The sequence below is a fragment of the Phodopus roborovskii genome, unplaced genomic scaffold (genome assembly GCF_943737965.1).
Source record: "Phodopus roborovskii unplaced genomic scaffold, PHOROB, whole genome shotgun sequence".
In the NCBI taxonomy this organism is placed as follows: domain Eukaryota; kingdom Metazoa; phylum Chordata; class Mammalia; order Rodentia; family Cricetidae; genus Phodopus; species Phodopus roborovskii.
In genome coordinates this window covers 18,369,151-18,388,245 of record NW_026126413.1, presented here as the reverse complement: position 1 = coordinate 18,388,245, position 19,095 = coordinate 18,369,151, and the positions used below count along the sequence as shown (strand labels likewise).

The following is a 19,095-nucleotide window of genomic DNA, read 5'->3' as shown; positions in this document are numbered from 1 at the left end:
GAGTTGAGATGTAGGATGCATTTTCCTACATTTTCAATCTTCCTAGAGTTCTTTGCCAGTGTTCTGGAGTGCTGTTCTCCTTACTACATTTTTTGACATAATTAAAGTAAATGTATTATAGGTGCTTTCTTTAATAGTTAAAGGCAGTTTTAGTGAGGAACAGGATATATACAGATTAGCAGAATTGTGTTATCTGTGTGAAAGTGAATCTGACCATACTAACCTGAACTTATTGTAAGTATAGTAAGTGCCAAATCTTATTTTCTAATAGGATGTTGATGCTACAAATCCAAATTATGAAATTATGTGTATGATCAGAGACTTCAGAGGAAGCTTGGATTACAGACCCCTAACAACAGCAGATCCTGTAAGATCCTTTGTGAATTATTACTCTGAAGATTGATACTATAAATAAAAACATAGATAATGACTAATTACATATTGTATTTACCTGTTTTTTGTCTTTCCTTAGAAGTTCAGTTCTCATGTTGTGAGAAAAATCACAACTCAGCTACTTTCTTTTGCATCTTCCATAGTTCTGCTATTAGAAGTCCTACCCACATAGCTGCTCTTTGGAAGTAAAGTCTCTGTCTTCAGAATGGCCATGCGTTGGCTAGTGGATAGCATAAGAAGACCTTCACAAAGGCTTTGATCTTAGTTCCAGGCTTATTTTAACTTTGGTTCGGACTATATATCTCACCACTATTCTGATTTACTGTTAACTAACTTGTTATTTTAAAATAAATGTTACTCTGGCTTTAGCGGTAATAATGGCTCTTAAGGGCTACAGTAGACCGAATTCCAGAGCTGAAAAGTATTCTATAGTTTCATTATCTGAAAATATTATGCCAAGGAAAAATACCTCTTGAAGTAAAAGAGATGGAATGTTAGGCTACCAAAAGTATTTGTGTTAGACAGTGTGTTACAGGTCCTGGTAGATTTCTTATTCATAAGCCTGGCCTTGTTACACTGCCAGGCGGTTCACCTATTGCTACCTAGCTCATGTTTTAATTAAATCAGGCAAATTGTCAAACTCCAAAATAGGTCTGGTGATGGGAAATGATTTATTCCAAGAAAACATATATTGAATGTAAGTTTTATCTTTAAAATTGTACATAAGATTTGTCATTAATGGGGCTGTAGAGATGGCTCGGTAGTTAAGAGTCCATCTGTTCTTGGAGGAGACCCAGTTTGGGGTTCTCGAGTTTTCCAGCAGCGCCCATATCATGCCCACTAACCTGTACCTCCAGCTCTGGGGGAATCCAGCACTTACATGCACAGTAACTATACACATGCATATAATTAAAGATAAAAAACTAAAAAAAAAAAATAATTGTCAAAATTTTGTTCAGTAATGTAAGAATCCTGGTTTTTTGCTTGTTAGTGATCTTTGCCAACAACTTTATCTAAATCAACATGAAAAGATTCCAGTTTGTAGAGTAGAAATTTTTTATTTTATTGATTACAACACATATTGAAATGAGTGGAAGGTACCTTCTTAACAAGAACTTAATGCTAAGGATAGTAGCACTTTCTAAAAACCTTATGTACTAAATAATGGCTTATCAAAAGTTTCCCTGGTACCCAGAATTTGAGTAGTAATTGTTTCAGACAACCATTAAAATTTCTGCAATGCTAATTTGTCTTAAAGCTTAAGTACCATATTTATGTTACAAAATTTCTAAAAATCATTGTTTACTTTCTGTTGTTTTACATAACACTCATAACCAATGAAATAATGTGGTTTTTGTTCCTAGATTGATGAACATAGAATATGTGTTTGTGTAAGAAAGCGACCACTCAATAAGAAAGGTATGACGCTTAATGAGCTTCGTAGAGAGTGGAATTTGGAAATCAGGCATTATTCCTTTAATCCAACATTCAGGAGCCTGAGGGAGAAGGTCTGTGAGTTCCAGGGAGCCTGACTAATTTGTGAGGCTTTACCTCAAAAAGAGAAATATTGAGATGGGTTAGTCATGGTGCCTATTGCCCGTCTTATGGCCCTGAATTTGAACCCTGGGCCCCACACAGTAGAGGGAGAGAACTGACTTCACAACTCTGTCCCTCCAGTCACACCATGCCCTGCTGCACACATGCACTCACACACACACACCGCAGTAAGATAATATTTTAAAGACTTTAAAATATTTTTTTTTTTATTTTCATTAGGTCAAATGCTGTGACAATTACTGAATGTTTATTTTTCACTTATTCTTTTAGAAACTCAAATGAAAGATCTTGATGTAATCACAATTCCTAGTAAAGATGTTGTGATGGTACATGAACCCAAACAAAAAGTAGACTTAACAAGGTACTTAGAAAACCAAACATTTCGTTTTGATTATGCCTTTGATGACTCAGCTCCTAATGAAATGGTTTACAGGTAAGTAAATTTGTTTCAAATAAGTTCCTTGACAACTTAATATTGTTCTTAGTATAGCTCTCCATGGATGCAATGTGTGTTCTCATTCTGCAGGGGTAACCAAAGAAAATGTAATAAACTATGAGTTTTAACATGCAATGTCTTTAATACTTCAAACAATTAAACTTGTTGTTGTTTCTTTTCCCCTGGGTGTGGTGGCACTCCGGAGACAGAGTTGGGAGGATCTCTGAGCTGGAGGCCATCCTGGTTTCCAGAGTGAGCTCCAGGACTGCATAGAGAGGGACCTGGTCTCGAAAATACAAAAATTAGTTTTTTATGTTGGTAGTTAATTTATACATATCATAGACACACATATGGATAAGTTTCTGAGAAGAGAGGTTGGAGAAATGGTTCAACAGTGGGAACACTAGCTGCTCTTCAAGAAGACCTAGGTTAATTTTCTGGCACCCATATGATGGCTCGAAGCCATCTGCCTCAGGTTATCTGACATACACCTCTGTCCTCCACAGACGCTGCACTCAGGTGGTGCACAGACATGCCTGTAGGCAAAACACCCGTACACATAAGATACCAGAAAAAACATTCTGGGTAATACTATCATGAGCAATGGGGTATGCTGTGTAGAAAACATGGATTCTTCTACTTTAATCCCTATACTAATAAAGAAATTTGAAATACCTATTACGCATTTATTACTAAGTAGTCTTGATCATTCCTCATTCCTTAGTGTATATTTATAAATAAAAGTTAAAAAGTTTTAGAAATGTCTTACTTAATTTTTTTATCTTTAAGTTTGATGGTTGTTTTTGGTGCATGGAATTCTTAATTTACATTCAACTTACATGGAAGTCAAAATCATACTTATTAAATAAACATCTGAAATTTTTATGTCATATAGATATTTTACAAAATTTATGAACATAGTTCTAATAATTATATGCAGTATTGCCATTGTATTTCATGTAGAAATATCTTTGCATTTATTTGCATGTTTTTCTTCCTAATATCATTTTATAAAAATCCCCAGAAAACCAAAAATTGGAGTTAATAAGGATCCTAAGAATTGGAGTATTAAATTGGAGTATTAAATTGGAGTATTAAATAGGTGTATCATGAAATATCTGTTTAAATGGGAATGGTAATCATAACCAGTAATTTCTTTTAGCTTTCTTCAAACAATTCTTTCTTCTCTTCCTAATTCATAAAGTATAAATCTTGTTTTTATAATAGTTTTTCAGTACTGATTCAGGTATACCTATAATGGATTTAATAAACATTTTGAGTTTCAATCTATATTTAAACTTCTTTACTTTTTGGTTCTTTTTAAAGACAAGGTTTCTCTGTGTAACACCTCTAGTTCTCTTGGAACTCATTCTGTAAACCAGGCTGGCCGCAAACTCGCCTGGTGTATTTATACTTCTTAACTTTACCAATACACAACTCTTAATGTGCTATCTTACCTGTATGGAATAAGGTACACTTTTTGACCTGGTCCTTCAGATTTATTCATGGTTCCATTAGACTAGAACTTTTTCCTGCCCTTGTGTTCTTCTGTGCCTTCTTTAGTTTGCGTTGAAAAATCTAGCAATGGTATATGAATTAGCATGCTGTTTAATGTTATACTCAGTAAAGAAGTACTTCTTATCCCTTTGTACTTTTTAATTTAATCATACCAATGAATTTACTAATATATTTGAAAAAATAAGCAAAGTTTTATATATATATATATAAATATATATATATATTTGCTATTTTTAAGACTGTCAACTCAAAGCTTAGTGTCCTATAATTAATTTATATTCTTTTCCCCACATATAAGTCAGTTGTCCATATTCAGCATTTGAAGCAAATTGGAAAGGTGACAAAGCTTGATGTGGTTATAAGCTTACGAAATAACAAAATGAAAAAAATTATTTTGAGCTTTTGGCCTTTTTTACCCTATGCAACAATGGACTGTTTTCAAGTTGATTGTTAAGTGACAAGTGGGTTGTGTGCAAAGACCCAGCTCCGTGGTTGGGCCAGGAATAAGCTCCGATGCACTCCCCAGATCCTAACTCGGACCCAGAAAAACTCAAGAGCACACTAATGTGATCTGTTGTCGCTTTGTGGATCTTAGCAAAACTCTGACATTTGAGAAGCTGCTCAGCAGCCTCATGAGCTACCCCGAAAGCTGCAGTGTTTGCGGCCGGCGCAGGTCAATGGGAAGGCTCCCGTTTTTCTTTACACCCGACACTCCTTACACAGGGACACTTGAGTATTTTAACAAATTGAGCTGCAATGTTGCCTCACCCACTGTATTCACCTGGCCTCTTGCCAACCAGCTGCCACCTTCTCAAGCATCTTGACAAATTATTGGAAGGAAAACACTTCCACAAACAGCAGAATGGAGAAGTTTGTGTAATCCCAGAGCAGAGTTTAACACTGTAGGGACAGACATGGTCCCAAAATGTGTTGACTGTAATGGTTCCTATTTTTCTTGATTACAAAATGTTTGGATTTAAAATTCATGGTCCAGAGCCACATTTCTCTTTTGACCAACCGAGTATTTCAATTTTTGAAACTAAAGATTTGTTTAAGCTCCTGCTGTACTTTGTTAATGGAGTATACCTGTATTACTTTGGTTATTTGTTTAACTTAGATATTTGTGACACACTTTTTCATTTTCCTTTTAAGGTTTACTGCTAGACCACTGGTGGAAACAATATTTGAGAGGGGAATGGCTACGTGCTTTGCTTATGGGCAGACTGGAAGTGGAAAAACTCATGTACGTAATTGTTACCCTGCTGTGGTGCTACCGTCTCCCTCTTACAGTTTAATTATAATGCCTAAATTCTTCCAGGTGTGTGAGTGTACATGTAGAGACCATAGTACACATCAGCTGTCACTCTCCCGATGTCATCCACTTTGTGATTTTGAAACAGTTTCTCGCTGGCCTGGAGCTACCATGTATGCTAGGCTGGCTGCCCAGGAAACTAGGCATCTGCTTGTCTCCACCATTTCAACTCTGGGTTATAATCATGTGCTACGGCACTTGCATTGTTTTACATGGGTTCCTGGAGGTAGAACTCGGGTCCTCTTATTTGTGTGGCAAGCTCTTTATGGACTGAGTCTTAGCACCCCAAACCTAAGACCTAAATTCTTAAAACTTATTCCTGAATACTTTTTATTATTCTTTATGTTTCTTTCCAAATGTAGACTATGGGTGGTGACTTTTCAGGAAAGAACCAGGATTGTTCTAAGGGAATTTACGCATTAGCAGGTAAGTGTCCTTTGTGTGCATAGTTTATGATATTCTTGAATATTATTCAGGTGTGTTTTGTACATTTCCTGATTAATTGAAAAGAAATGTGAGGTGGGTCATGGTCAGTCATGGTAGCACACATCTGTAGATCTGTAGTCCTAGTACTTACAAGGTGGAGACTAGATCATTGGGTTCACAGTCCTCATCAGATATACAGCAAATTTAAGGCCAACCTTGGTTATCTGAGGTCCATTTCAAAAAAAAGAAAAAGTCATTGTAAAAAGTATAAAATTAAACTCCTAATGACCAAAAAAATAATAATAATAATAATCCTGGGCTAGAGAGATGGCTCCGAAGTTAAGAGCATAGACTGCTCTTCCAGAGGTTCTGAGTTCAATTCCCAGCAACCACATGGTGGCTCATGACCATCTATGGTATGGTGCCCTTTTCTGGTGTGCAGAAACACATGCAGACAGAGCATTGTATTTATAACAGATTTTTTAAAAATCATGCACGCACACGCATACAGACAACACACACACACACAGTCATTTTAATGTGGCACACCGTTAGATTAGTATAGAGTATGCAATGTCCAGTTGTTACTGGCTCAGACCCCACCCCCAGGTTTGAGGGAGAGGCTCCTGTATTCAAAACCGACCACGGTCTTGCTGCATAGCTGAAGACAGCCTTGAACTTCTAATACCTCAGTGCCAGGATTGTGAGGATTGTGGGGATTGTAGGGTGGTATGTGCCTGGTTCATGCGATGCTGCAGACTGAACCCGGGGCTTGTGCATGCTAGGCAAACACTACCAATCGAGCTGCATGTTGAGCCCCTTTCAAGGATAAACAGTACCATCCTTTTGTGGATTGTGAAAGAGAATAGCTTTTACAACTTTATTTTTCAGATTAATGTTTTAATTTTATTTTTATTGAACCTTTTTAATCTAATATTAACTGACTCTTCTAAAAATAGGAAAGATTTGTTGCATTTTAACCAACTTCATGTGTGAAATTTTTGACAGCTCGAGATGTCTTTTTAATGCTGAAGAAGCCAAACTATAAGAAACTAGAACTTCAAGTATATGCAACGTTTTTTGAAATTTATAGTGGAAAGGTATGTGAGACGTGGGGTGGTAGGTGAGTGCATGTATATGGGTACACGTGTGTAGGAGGGTGTCTGTGCAGCTACACGTATGTACATGTAGGCGCTGGTGGTCAGCCTCATGTTGTTTCCCAGGAGTTATCCATCCGTATTTTTGAGAAGGGGGATTTTCACGGTGGCCTGCAGCTGGTCCACTAGTACAGGCGAGCTTGCTATCAGACCCCAGGGTCTCTGCTTCCCCATGCTGTGACTGTCTGGGTCAAGCTCAGGTACCTGTCTTCCTTAGCAACACTTTACAACCCATCCCCAGACCTTTTTTTTAAATGTGGTAATATATGTGCATATATACGTGTGTGTGTGTGTGTGTGTGTGTGTGTGTGTGTGTGAGTGAGATAACAGTAGCCATTTTAAATGTACAGTTCAGTAGCATTCAATATATTTGCTTCGTTTTATGATCTCCACTACAAGATTTATATGCTTGTAAATATAATAGTTGATGTCTTGAGACTTTTAAATGTCTTTTTCAGCTTTCAGTGTTGTTCTGAAAATAAGTTTTCTTGTTTTCAGACTTTTTTAGAGCTGATTTTTCTTAAAGCTAGTTTTCTAAGTTGAATATTGTTTTCTGTAGGTGTTTGACTTATTAAATCGGAAAACAAAATTAAGAGTGCTTGAAGATGGAAAACAGCAGGTGCAAGTGGTAGGGCTGCAGGAGCGGGAGGTCAGGTGTGTGGAGGACGTCCTGAAGCTCATTGACATGGGCAACAGCTGCAGGTAAGTCTTGAAGACAAAGTCCTGTTTCGGGTCCTGTGGGCGTAGCACACCACCAAAGCGACGATCTTAAGGGAAAATATTATGGTTAGCATGTCCATAAACGTTTTGATGTGTCACTATGTCCTTAATCACACTGTAGAACATCCGGGCAAACGTCTGCAAACGCACACTCATCTCGGAGCCATGCAGTGTTTCAGATCATCCTTAGAAGGAAAGGAAAACTACATGGCAAATTTTCTCTCATTGATTTGGCCGGGAATGAAAGAGGAGCTGATACATCAAGTGCAGACAGGCAAACCAGGCTTGAAGGTGCTGAAATTAACAAAAGCCTTTTAGCACTCAAGGTAAGTAAAGTGTATTAAAGGTCTTTTACTATTGACTTTAATCTTGCTTACTCGGTTGTAAAAAAGAGGTTTACAAACTGTCATATATGAAGCTACATATTTTATTGTACATAGAATTTTCCCATGCACACATTTCCTTGTTTTTAAGCAAATGAAACAATTTTGCAGGCCTGTTCTGAGGCTGCTTATTTAGATTCTAAAGGACCATAATCACATCATCAGCCAGGCTTTCTTCAGGGGGCCCAAGCAACCCTGGAATTAAGCTAAGAAATGTTGCTGCTTCCCCTCCCCTTTGTCTGTGAACCAAAGAACCTCCTCGTCAGTCTCCTTCCTAGGTTTGATGGAGAGTTCCTTCACCCTGCTGTTAAAGTTAGCCCCTTAAAGCACCACGGTGACATTAAAGGGACAGGAGCGGGTGGAAATGATGTCTTTAAAAAACAGTAGCGTTCAAAAACAAACCAACCGGCAGCGCTGCTGCTGCTGCCGTTTTATGGCCCCGGACACAGGAAGCGTGTGCGCATTCGCCTGGTTCTCCGTCCCCGGCCAGCGGCTGAGCCGAGGGAGGGAGGCAGGCGCGGGTGGTGGAGGGGTCGTGCTCCGAGGGTCGCTGCTCAGCCCCACAGCCCCGTAGGAGAGAAGTCCAGGCCCCGGGCCTGGCGGCTGCTATCCTCCCACTGCGCGCGACCCCCATTCTCAGCGAGCACTGCCACACAGTGGGGTTGCCCCTGCCGGGCCTGGGGTAAGGAGGAAGAGACAGGGAAGAGGAAGATGATAGGCTAGAGCGGAGCCGCTGGGCAGGCTCCTTTTCTGGAAGTTAAATCAGAATCTAAGATTGTTGCTACCAGTTCTGGTGATTTCATCTTGGAGACTTATGTAAGACAAAATAAGACTGACAATGTTACAACTTTGAAAGGCAACCCAATTGGACTTAATAATAAGAAACTGAGTGAAAATAGCCATGCTACAGCGTTGTGTTCTGGAACCGTAGTTCATGATAGACGCTTCTATCATGCTCACGCCCAGATACCAGGTGTCAAAACTGCGGCTCAGTGGAAAGAATGTCTACCTCATGTTCAAAAAGCTGAAAACAAGCCTATAATGTTAACTCATGTACAGGGTGTAGACCGTGTAATGAAGAGAACAGAAGAGTCAGAATCGTATGCAGAGCTTGAAATTAAGAGAAAAGTACAGCAGGAATGGTATGATAGTAGTTATCAGCTATCTCCACTGCCCCTGCCACAAAGAAGTGTTTGACCCGTTTAGAGGTATCTGAACAGCAGGAATGTTGCCCAAAATGTGGAAAAGAAGAAGTAAGTCAAACCAGATGCCATGGTTGTGGTATTGTTTTTCATAATGACTTACAAAGAAATTGCAGACAAACTATAACTTTGCATGAATCCACTGGACCATTACTAAGAACATCAATTCATCAGAATTCTGGAGGACAGAAGTCACAAACCACAGGGTTAACAGCTAAGAAGTTTTATGGTAACAGTGTGGGAAATACTTCAGTTGCTATTTTGGTGACTTGTGGTACTAGTAGACATAATTGCATACAGTCTAATGGAAAAGTCGTTTTACCTGGAAGGAAAACACCTAAAATCACAAACCTGAAAGAACGAAAGACAAGCATGTCAGATCTAAATGATGCCATCATTTTGTCTAGTGAGGACGACGAGGATGACAGGACTAACAGAAGAGAAAGCATATCCTCACAGCCTGCCAGCTGGGCATGTTGGTCCCCAGCACCACCTACTGGAAAAGTGGAAGCTGCACCAAATGGAAATATTTGCAGAGCAGAGCAGGAATCTCCAAGTTATTCAGCAGAATCTGAGTTAAATACAGTTGTCATACCAAGAAAAGCCAGAATGAAGGACCAGCTGGGCATTCCCATCAGCACACCTCTGAAACGTCATAAAGTAAACACTCACGGAACTTTAATTCATACTGTCACAGCTACACCGCCAAATCTTTGAATGTGTCGTTTTAAACTGCCGAAGTATACGAGTTGCAGCTCTCTTCAGACTATTGGTAGAGCCTGTTGATTTTTTTTTTCTTTAGAGTCAGTCAATATACATCTAGATGGACTAGAAAATGATCCTGTGGAGGTTATTTTAAATACCTCTGATCTAACTAAATGTGAATGGTGTAATGTTCCTCCAGGTAATTCCAACAGTTTATCAAAAGCTGAGCATGCATCTGCGAATGAATAAAGAAGAGAAAATTTGGAATGATTGTAAAGGAATGAACAGGTTAACAAGCTTAGAAGAACAGTACATTATTTTAATTTTCCAAACTGGCCTTGATCCTCAGGCAAATGTGGTCTTTGAAAGAATCATTAATGACATTGGTATAAAGAGTAATGTTTCAAACTTGTTGCCTGTACAAGAGCTGTGAAGAGAGCATCAGAGGGAATTGTGTGCAAAAAGAGGACAAGGTGAAAACTGTAGTTATATTTAAAAAGCTTAACAGTAATTTTAATAGTGTACAATTGTTTGCTTTTTGTGATGCTGGGGATCAAACCCAGGGCATCTGCTTATGCTAAGCAGATATCTTACCACTGAGCCACTCCCTCAATAATAATGAGGAATTTTAAAGTGAAATGTGTTAATATTGCTCATTTTAATGTTAGAATTCAAAAATTCCATTTTAAGATTAAAGAAATTTAAAATTAAAAGAATTTTCAGAGCTCATTAGTTCTCTTAGATGTTAGCACGTAAGAAACCTTTTCAAAATGTTGCTTAAAATAACTCTATAATAAAACCTAATTAATAAGAAATGTTTCCTTAATTTTTAGGAGTGCATTAGAGCCTTAGGTAGAAATAAACCTCATACTCCTTTCCGAGCAAGTAAACTCACTCAGGTGTTGAGAGATTCGTTCATCGGTGAAAATTCTCGTACTTGCATGGTAAGATGGGTTTTATGATTGTTTTGCTTTTGTTTTTATCCTGAACGAATAAATGGAACATATCTATGGAAATTTTAGATGTTTGCTAATTATAATTAATTAACCTTCTATTGTGAGAAATTATGCTATTTTAGTAATGTGGTCCCTGCCAGTTTGGTAAAAAATAATGTAGTGCAACTATAATGCTTTTTAATTCTCATGTCTGAACACTTCATAGAAACTTGGATTCTTTTCCCCTGATTTGTTATTATTGTAGCAAATGTTAACTTATTCCAAGTTCTTATTTTTCCCTGGTAGGGCTGGAAGCAAGTGTCTTTTCATGCACTTCACTGTGTTGCTTACAAGTGGTTGTGTTTATGGCATGCTAGGGGATCAACCAAAGATTTCTGCAACTTTGCATACAATTTAAGTGTCTTCCCCGGGCCTTCTGCTCTCTTTCCTGTAACACAGTTTACCTTTTGCAGCTGCTCTAGTTTGCAGGAACTCTAGTTTCTAGGGAGACTTCCGTGGTCCTGTGGGACATTAATAGGACATTGTCTCTGGCAGAACATTATTCCATTAGTAATAGTAAAAATAGATGGAGGGGCCAGTCTGTGTTGTTCCTTTTTCTAAATGTTTGCCTTCATTTTGTGCTGGATTTTTATTGACTTTCTGGGACCTTCAGAAAATCTTTTCTATTTTTAACTGGATTTTATAGTGATTACATATGTACTGACTAGGTAGGTAGATTTTAGAGTTCAGATACCAGTACAAACTTTTTAAAGTAGATTATAAGATTAGACCTTACAGAATTATTTGTCGGGATTATTGTCTTGATCATTTTTGACGTTATCTTTGCCCCCCCCCCTTATAGATTGCCACAATCTCTCCAGGAATGGCATCTTGTGAAAATACTCTTAATACATTAAGATATGCAAATAGGTATGAAAACTATTCCTACATTATAAAATTTGAAATCTAATATATTAAAACAGTATGATTTGATGCATGCTGGGGGGAACATGCCTATGGTTGTAGCATGTGATGATACTGAGGCAGAAGGATGGTAAATTCTAAGCTATGCTGGACTCAAAAATGAGATACTATGATCATAGCAAACAGAAAACCTAATAGGGCAGATGTATCACATTTGTTCTTTAAGTTTTCAATTTAAAATTCTATATGTTCTTTAAGGGGACATTACTTAGAATTGATTTGTTAAATCAAAAAGTGTATAATTAGGTAAGATTGACATTATTAAAATTGACTTCTTATCCTAGAACATGATTATGTTTTTTATTTCAACAAGTTATGATTCATAACATTCTACATTTCAATGATGGAAATCCTCATATTACCAAGGATAAAGTGGAAATTGGGGAGTTAATTTCTTAAATTGTTATGCTCTGTGCTGAAATCATTCTTCATGATGTTCAATTAAATATACACACATATACATATACCATTTAAGTGATAACAGTTCTTTCTGGTACTGTGTATGGATTATATTATTATTATTTACATCAGTAATGCTTTCAACTTCAGTAACAACTGGGTTGTTACATCTGGATAAAATGCACCAAGAACTAAGTGTTTATACCTTAGATAGCTTCAGATGTCCTTGGAACTCAGAGTTAGGGTGCCATGTTTGTTTTTTTGTTCCCTATATACTCAGGCACATAGGCATGCACACACTTTTGTTTTGAGTGATTGTTTACATATTCTAAAAATGTATTTGTATTTGAGAATCTGTTACATTGTATTCGGTATTTTCATGAAACTCACACACTGTTTCCCTTAACTTATCTGGGTATACTCTCTTCCCTTGACATTTTAAATGTCTTATCATGTTACACTTAATGATTTTAACCTACACATTATTCTTTATAACTAATTTTAGTGTGGAGATTGTCTTAATCTTCCTCAAAAATACATTTTTCTTATTCCAATCACAATGGAGACTTTATTTTCTGTCTTGTTAAGAATAAGCACTTTGGGCTGGAGAGATGGCTCAGAGGTTAAGAGATTTCCAAATGATAGTAAACATTACAGGAATTCAATGGTTACTTGTTTTTAGGGACTTAACATTTTTTAAAACATTTTTTAAATGTAAGTTCAATTCCCAGCACCCACATGGTGGCTCACAGCCATCTGCAGTGAGGTCTGGTGCCCTCTGCTGGTGTGTAGGCAGAACACTGTATACATAATAAATAAATAAACCTTAAAAAAACAGAAAAAAAAAAAAGTGAGAACTTCATCTGTGTAGAAAAGTACCTAAAACCAAGCAAGGAGACATGGCTAAGTGGGTACAGGCACTTGCCAGAGTCCCACCCCCAGACCCAGAGCTGTCCTCTAACCTCCACGTGCACTGAGGTATGTATTTACAATACACAATAATAAACACTTTTTAAAAAATGTGAGTCCCTAAAAACAAGTAACCATTGAATTCCTGTAGTTTACTATCATTTGGAAATCTCTTCAGTGACATGGAGGAGTCTGGGGAACAACCTCCCTAGGTCATCTGATGTGTTGCTTCCATTGGCAGGGTCTAAATTGTAACCTGATTGCTTTAAAATATTTTTCTTACTTTTTAACTCTTTAAAAAGATTGTCTTCATACCTATAAATGTATCTTTGAGCATCACTAGGTAACTGTATTTTGAGCATTCTTTTAATTCTTTGTATTGTGCTTATGTTTCACTATAAAAGATTTTTAAATGATAGCAATCATTGCTAGGAAGCACTGGCCAATTAGACTAGGGATGTATGTAGTTCAGTGTCCATGTTTGCCAAGCATTTTTTTAGTCTCATTTATGGGGGGGGGGGATCTATAAAAATACAAAATATGATAGCTACTTAAAAATGTAATTGAGCTTTAAGTAGGATCAACTGTTCAAGTTTGAATTATGAGTTCTTAGCAGACATAAATATTGTCTTTTAACTAATTTGAGAATTTTTAAAAATCATTTAAGGATGTTCTGTTTTCTCAAAGTTACTCGTGGAGGGGTTGGGAATTACTTTCTGTAGTAGAATCTTATATAGAATCAAAAACTGTTTTAGTATTATATCCAGTAGAATTAAAGGAAACCCTTCCATGTCTTAAAACTTTAGGCAGTAGATTCCTGCTAACATGAAACTAGTATATAGGTTGAGATCACAAGTTTTTCAGATTTTGGCTATTTAGTGCAGTAGTTTGAGGTGATGTTGATAGTTACTAACCAACTGGCCTCCAAGGATGTCCTTAAATTCCTGATCGTCTTTTCTCTACCTCCCAATTGCTGAATGTGCACCACTATGCTTGGCTAAATATGTCAGGTTTTTGTTATTATTAATATTACATATTGTCATACTAGAGATTGAAGTAGGGTCTTGGCCATTCTAGGCAAATACCCTGTATTTGAGCTACATCCCCAGCCTGCAAATTGTTTATCTCTTGAAAAAGTGTTTACTTTTTAAGAATCAGCATGTCAATGGAAGACGAAGTAGGCATAATATCTGCCTCTTTGAGAGAAGTAATCTTTGTAAAATATTGAGCCTAGCCCTTGGAAAATTTTTTTTAATCTGTATTTTAACCAAAACTATATATTTTAGGAATGTTTTATAGGAGTTGGCATAGTTTATAACAGTGCATTTTGATGTTAAATGATTAAGAAGACAAGTCCAGTTCAGTAAATTAATAGAATTGGGACTTCTATCAGGTTTGTGGCGCCTGCCTAAAATCCTGGCATGTCAGAGATGAATGTGGAGGATCAGGAGTTTAAGGTCATCATTAGCTACACAGGAAGTTCCCAGATACCATGGGATATATTAGATCTTGTCTGAAAAAAAGAAAAGAAAGGCATATGGAGAGGAGGCTGAAGGAGGGGTTGTTCCAAGATGCTTGTGAAACAGTTCTGAGTAAAGGAGGTGGTTAGAGTGATTGAAACAGAATAGTTACTGAGTTTTTTTTTTTTTTAAATATCATTTTAGGAAAATGATTCCTGTACATGGTACCTGCACTTGTACAAGAGTGTGTGTAATAGGAAGAACTTTTGTGGGAGTTACTAATGGTGCTTCTCGATGTTAATTTCCATATCAGAATTTAGATTGTCAGTTTGTGTAGTAAATAAACTTTCCAAAGTGTTTAACTTGAAGAATCAAGGGGCAGAGGCCCAACATAGTGACATGTGCTTATAGTTCTAACACGTATGAGGTTGAGGCAGGAGGATCTCCAGGTTAAGGCCAGCTGCTGTATGTTCCCATGCCTTCAATAAAAGGGTAAAGATGGACAATCTGACATTAAATCTTCAATAGTGAATAGATTACAAATAGGTGTAGGTGTGTGTGTGTGTGTGTGTGTGTGTGTGTGTGTGTGTGTGTGTATGTATTTGATCTCTATGAAACTAAGATATTTGACTGGGTTTTAGCTTGTGAAGGGAAGACATTTCATTTAGTTCTGCCTAAGAAAAATAGAATTCAGATAGTATCTTAAGTGGCATAGAAATAATTTGAACTAAGGTAAGCTTGTAATTTATTTACACCACATTCTTTCGGTATAACCTCAAATGAGATACTTAATCTAAGTCAGTTTCCTCATCTGTGAAGTGAAGAAAGAAGATTCTTACCAGTTCTAGATGATATAATGCCTAGATGTTACTAATTCTAGTACTTGATAAATATTTCCGGTTATAAAATGTCACATAAGGCAAGATAAGAGAAGTTATAATTCAGTTATGTGTAACTGTTGTCATTAGCAAAAACATTTTAAAATTGCATTTCTAAATGCTGTTTACCACCCATGTTCATAATCAAAATCACCAATTGCAAAAACTTGAGTGTCTTACTTTCTCCATCATATGGAGGAGGTTTTTGTAGCTAATACAATCTAGATAGGTAAGTTAACCTTACTCATTACAAATAGGGCATGCCTGAAGGCATTAGAATTTCATTCTCTTATCTGGTTTGAAAAGAACTGCTAAAATGGTTGAGGACTCAGGGCTGGGGAGAGGGCTCAGGTGGCAGAATGCTTGCTGCTCAGGTATTAAAACTTGAGAAAAAGGCTGAGCATAGGAGCACATACCTGTAATCCCAGAGCTGGCACTGTGAAGGCAGAGCAAAACTGGCCAGCTAGTTTGGCCAAATAGCTAGCAATAGGCTTGGTTAAAAGTCCTGGTCTCAGAAAATAAAATGGACAAATGTTGAGGACAAAGACATTGCACATCAGCTTTTGACATCCACATACATGTACATGTGTGTGTGTGACACACATACATACACACACAATATTGATTCATTGATAAAAATGCCATTGTCAATTAAATCTAGTTGGTTTTAATGATGAGGTTGAGTGAGTCATGGAGTTAAAGCAAGGGACCTTCAGATTCAGGTAGTAAGTAACCTTGCCTTGAAGTTTCTAGGAAGATTTGTGAGAAAAGGGAGAAGTAAAGTAGAAGGAAAAGATTTAGGGTTTTTGAATTAGGGGATCAGTAAAACATGCTTGGAAACCTATTTATGAAGTAATATTCTAAAACACACTCAACAATGTTGATACTTTTCTAAACAAAAGTTGAACTGCATTGCCGTCATTACCAAGAGCTCTTTTAATTCTCACTGTTTTGGTACTGCAGAGTAAAGGAGTTTGGAATTAGTCCTTCAGACATTCCCTTCTCCCAGGGTAGTGGCAGTCGCCCTGACCTCTCTCCTTCTTACGATTATGACGACTTTTCTCCTTCGATTACCAGGTCTTGCTTCATTTCTTTGACTAGCTTGTTTCGCATTGTGCTGCACATAGATGTTCATTTATTTCTTTTGTCCAAAGCCATTTTTCATTTTCACTTCATTTAGCAGATGGTGGTTGTACTGCATGAGCTGCATTTTTATGTTCTTTATTTGCTTTAAAAGATGTATTTAGAATTTAAGCTCCATATTTCCCTTTGTTTTTTAAAAGATGATGTCACTTTTGTGTATTTATTATGTGATTAAAAAAAAACTACTTGACTGCAAGAAAATAACCATCTTTGTGATTCATAACAACTATATCCTTTTTTAAATGTGTGAACAACTTAAAATGTGCAGCCTTTAAACATGACAGCAGCTAAAGATTCTTATAATCTTTAGAGATAAAAATGACTGTCTGGTCATGGCGCACAGGCCTTTAATTCCAGCACTCGGGAGGTAGAAGCAAGCAGATCAACCTAATCTGCATATTCAGTTCCAGGCTATCCAGGATTCATAGTGAGACAGTGTCTCCATAAGTGAGTAACATAAAATTATTTCTCGCTTAGCTAACAGAGCAGTATGGCTGCTGATATAAACACCCCTGATTTCAGCACTGGTTTCTTTATGGGTCTTAACAATTTTTCTATTATAAAATGTAATTGTAGTTTTAGTTTATTTCTTTGAAATATTTAATCTGTATACTTTGCTAAGCTTCCCTGATGATGAGCAATGATTACTTGAATAAGTATAAAGTTGTCTAAGTAAACATGGATTAAACAAATCCAGCATTCAGATAAATTTGACTTATAAAGTGACATCATCAATCTTACTATGTTAATTGAATTGCTTTTGTATCAAATAGGTTGGTGTTTTCTTGTATCTCTGCATGAGTCTTTCATAATTTGAGATGACTTTTATATATTTATAGGGTGAAAGAATTGACTGTAGATCCACCTGCTGCTGGTGATGTCCGTCCAATAATGCACCATCCACCAAGCCAGATTGATGACTTAGAGACACAGTGGGGTGTGGGGAGTTCCCCTCAGAGAGATGATCTAAAACTTCTTTGTGAACAAAATGTGAGTGACACAATATCATTGTTACTAGTCCAGCTGTAGTTTGTTTCATCAGTAACAGAACTTAGTTGAACACTGTATAGCCGAGAGCAGCATGTCCACCCCGTGGACTGATTGTCTGTTCAGGTAAATACAGCTTTACTGAAATACAGCCATGCTCTTCTAACTGCTGTCTTAACCACAGAGGCGGTGATAGAAAACGTGGCTCGTGAATCTAAACTAAATTCCTGGCTTACTAGCCCTCTGATAGTAGTAGCCTGTTTACTTTTCAGATTTTATGCCTACATTAAAATTTTAGTGCTGTGCAGTGGTGGCACATGCCTTCAATTTCAGCACTCAGGAGACATAGGCAAGTAGATCTCCGTGAGTTCGAGGCCAATCTGGTTTACAGAGCAAGTTCCAGGACAACCAAGGCTACACAGAGAAACACTGTCTCGAAAAACAAAACAAATTTTAGTGACTAAATAGTGATTATTTATAAGTACATATGTAACTTTTACTAAATAGTGATTATAAGAATATATGTAACATTTTTAAAAAAACAAATACTGTCAACAGTTCTAGGTAATGGTGGTGTATGCCTTTAATCCCAGTACTCAAAGGCCTATCTATCTCTGAGTTCAAGGCCAGCCTGTCTATAAAGCAAGTTCCAGAACAGTCAGGACTACACAGAGAAACCCCATCTCAAAACAAAACAAAACAACATGTAACCATAATTATGTGCATTAAACAGGTAAAGGAATTATATTAAAAAAATCACAGTGAGCCCAGAAGCACCCCAAAACAAAAAGAGAAACAAAACCCCAATAAAAATGACAGCATCCACTAAATCTGGTTGGTTTTTTTTATATTTGAAATGTCTTAAAAATTTTATAAATTGCAAATTACAACTATTTAGTTATTTTTAAAATATAAATTTATAATGTAAGGCTAGGTAAGTATAAAGAAATGCATGTGATCTTGGCATGTAGCACAAATCTGTGAGGCAGAAGAATGGATGCAGCCATTGCCAGGCTGGCAATGGCTACTATGTAATAGCTTGTCCAGAAAACACAAGGTGGAGAGGTTGGGCAGATAGATGACTCAGCGGGAAGGAGCTTGCTGTCCAAGTGGGAGGGCCATAGAAGACAGAGATCTAAAACTGAGACCCTAGCTTCAGTCCATCCTCCCTAAGTTTTGAAAGAGTTGTTCCTAGACTCTCAAAGCAAATCTTGAACTATGCCTATATAGTGACACCTCTCAGAGATACAGAAAACCAGAGTAAGATGAGCACCTCCTATCTTCACATTTATTATAGACCTACACAGGCCACAATTTCTTTCTTTCTTTTTTTTTCTTTTTTCCTTTTTTTTTTTTTTTTTTTTTTTTTTTAAGATTTTTATGTGTATGTGTGTTTGCTTACATGTATTTCTGTGCACCATGTATGAGCATTGCTGAAAGAGGCTAGAACAGGACACTGGAGTTAGGGTAGTTGTGAGCCACCATTTGGGTGCTGGGAACCAAACCTTTTTTGGAAGGGCAGCCAATGCTCTTAGCCATGGAGCCATCTCTCTAGTACCAAGCCAGCATTTTAAATTACATCAGCTTTTAC

At 37.1% G+C, this 19,095-nt stretch overlaps 1 protein-coding gene across 4 annotated transcripts in view; it reads left to right on the top strand.

Moving 5' to 3' along the window:
* Kif2a (kinesin family member 2A) overlaps positions 1-19,095 on the top strand; it is a 53,716-nt gene that overhangs the window by 26,567 nt on the left and 8,054 nt on the right. For 2 of the 4 annotated variants that reach the window (XM_051182899.1, XM_051182898.1), the window contains exons 7-18: positions 272-367; positions 1,758-1,812; positions 2,221-2,383; positions 5,057-5,147; positions 5,579-5,642; positions 6,651-6,742; positions 7,359-7,501; positions 7,641-7,845; positions 10,643-10,753; positions 11,607-11,674; positions 16,338-16,451; positions 17,357-17,507. In XM_051182899.1, the coding sequence (XP_051038856.1) occupies positions 272-367; positions 1,758-1,812; positions 2,221-2,383; positions 5,057-5,147; positions 5,579-5,642; positions 6,651-6,742; positions 7,359-7,501; positions 7,641-7,845; positions 10,643-10,753; positions 11,607-11,674; positions 16,338-16,451; positions 17,357-17,507 (1,353 nt within the window). The remainder of the gene's footprint in view (positions 1-271; positions 368-1,757; positions 1,813-2,220; positions 2,384-5,056; positions 5,148-5,578; positions 5,643-6,650; positions 6,743-7,358; positions 7,502-7,640; positions 7,846-10,642; positions 10,754-11,606; positions 11,675-16,337; positions 16,452-17,356; positions 17,508-19,095) is intronic. The other 2 variants (XM_051182901.1, XM_051182900.1) reach the window with 1 other exon arrangement.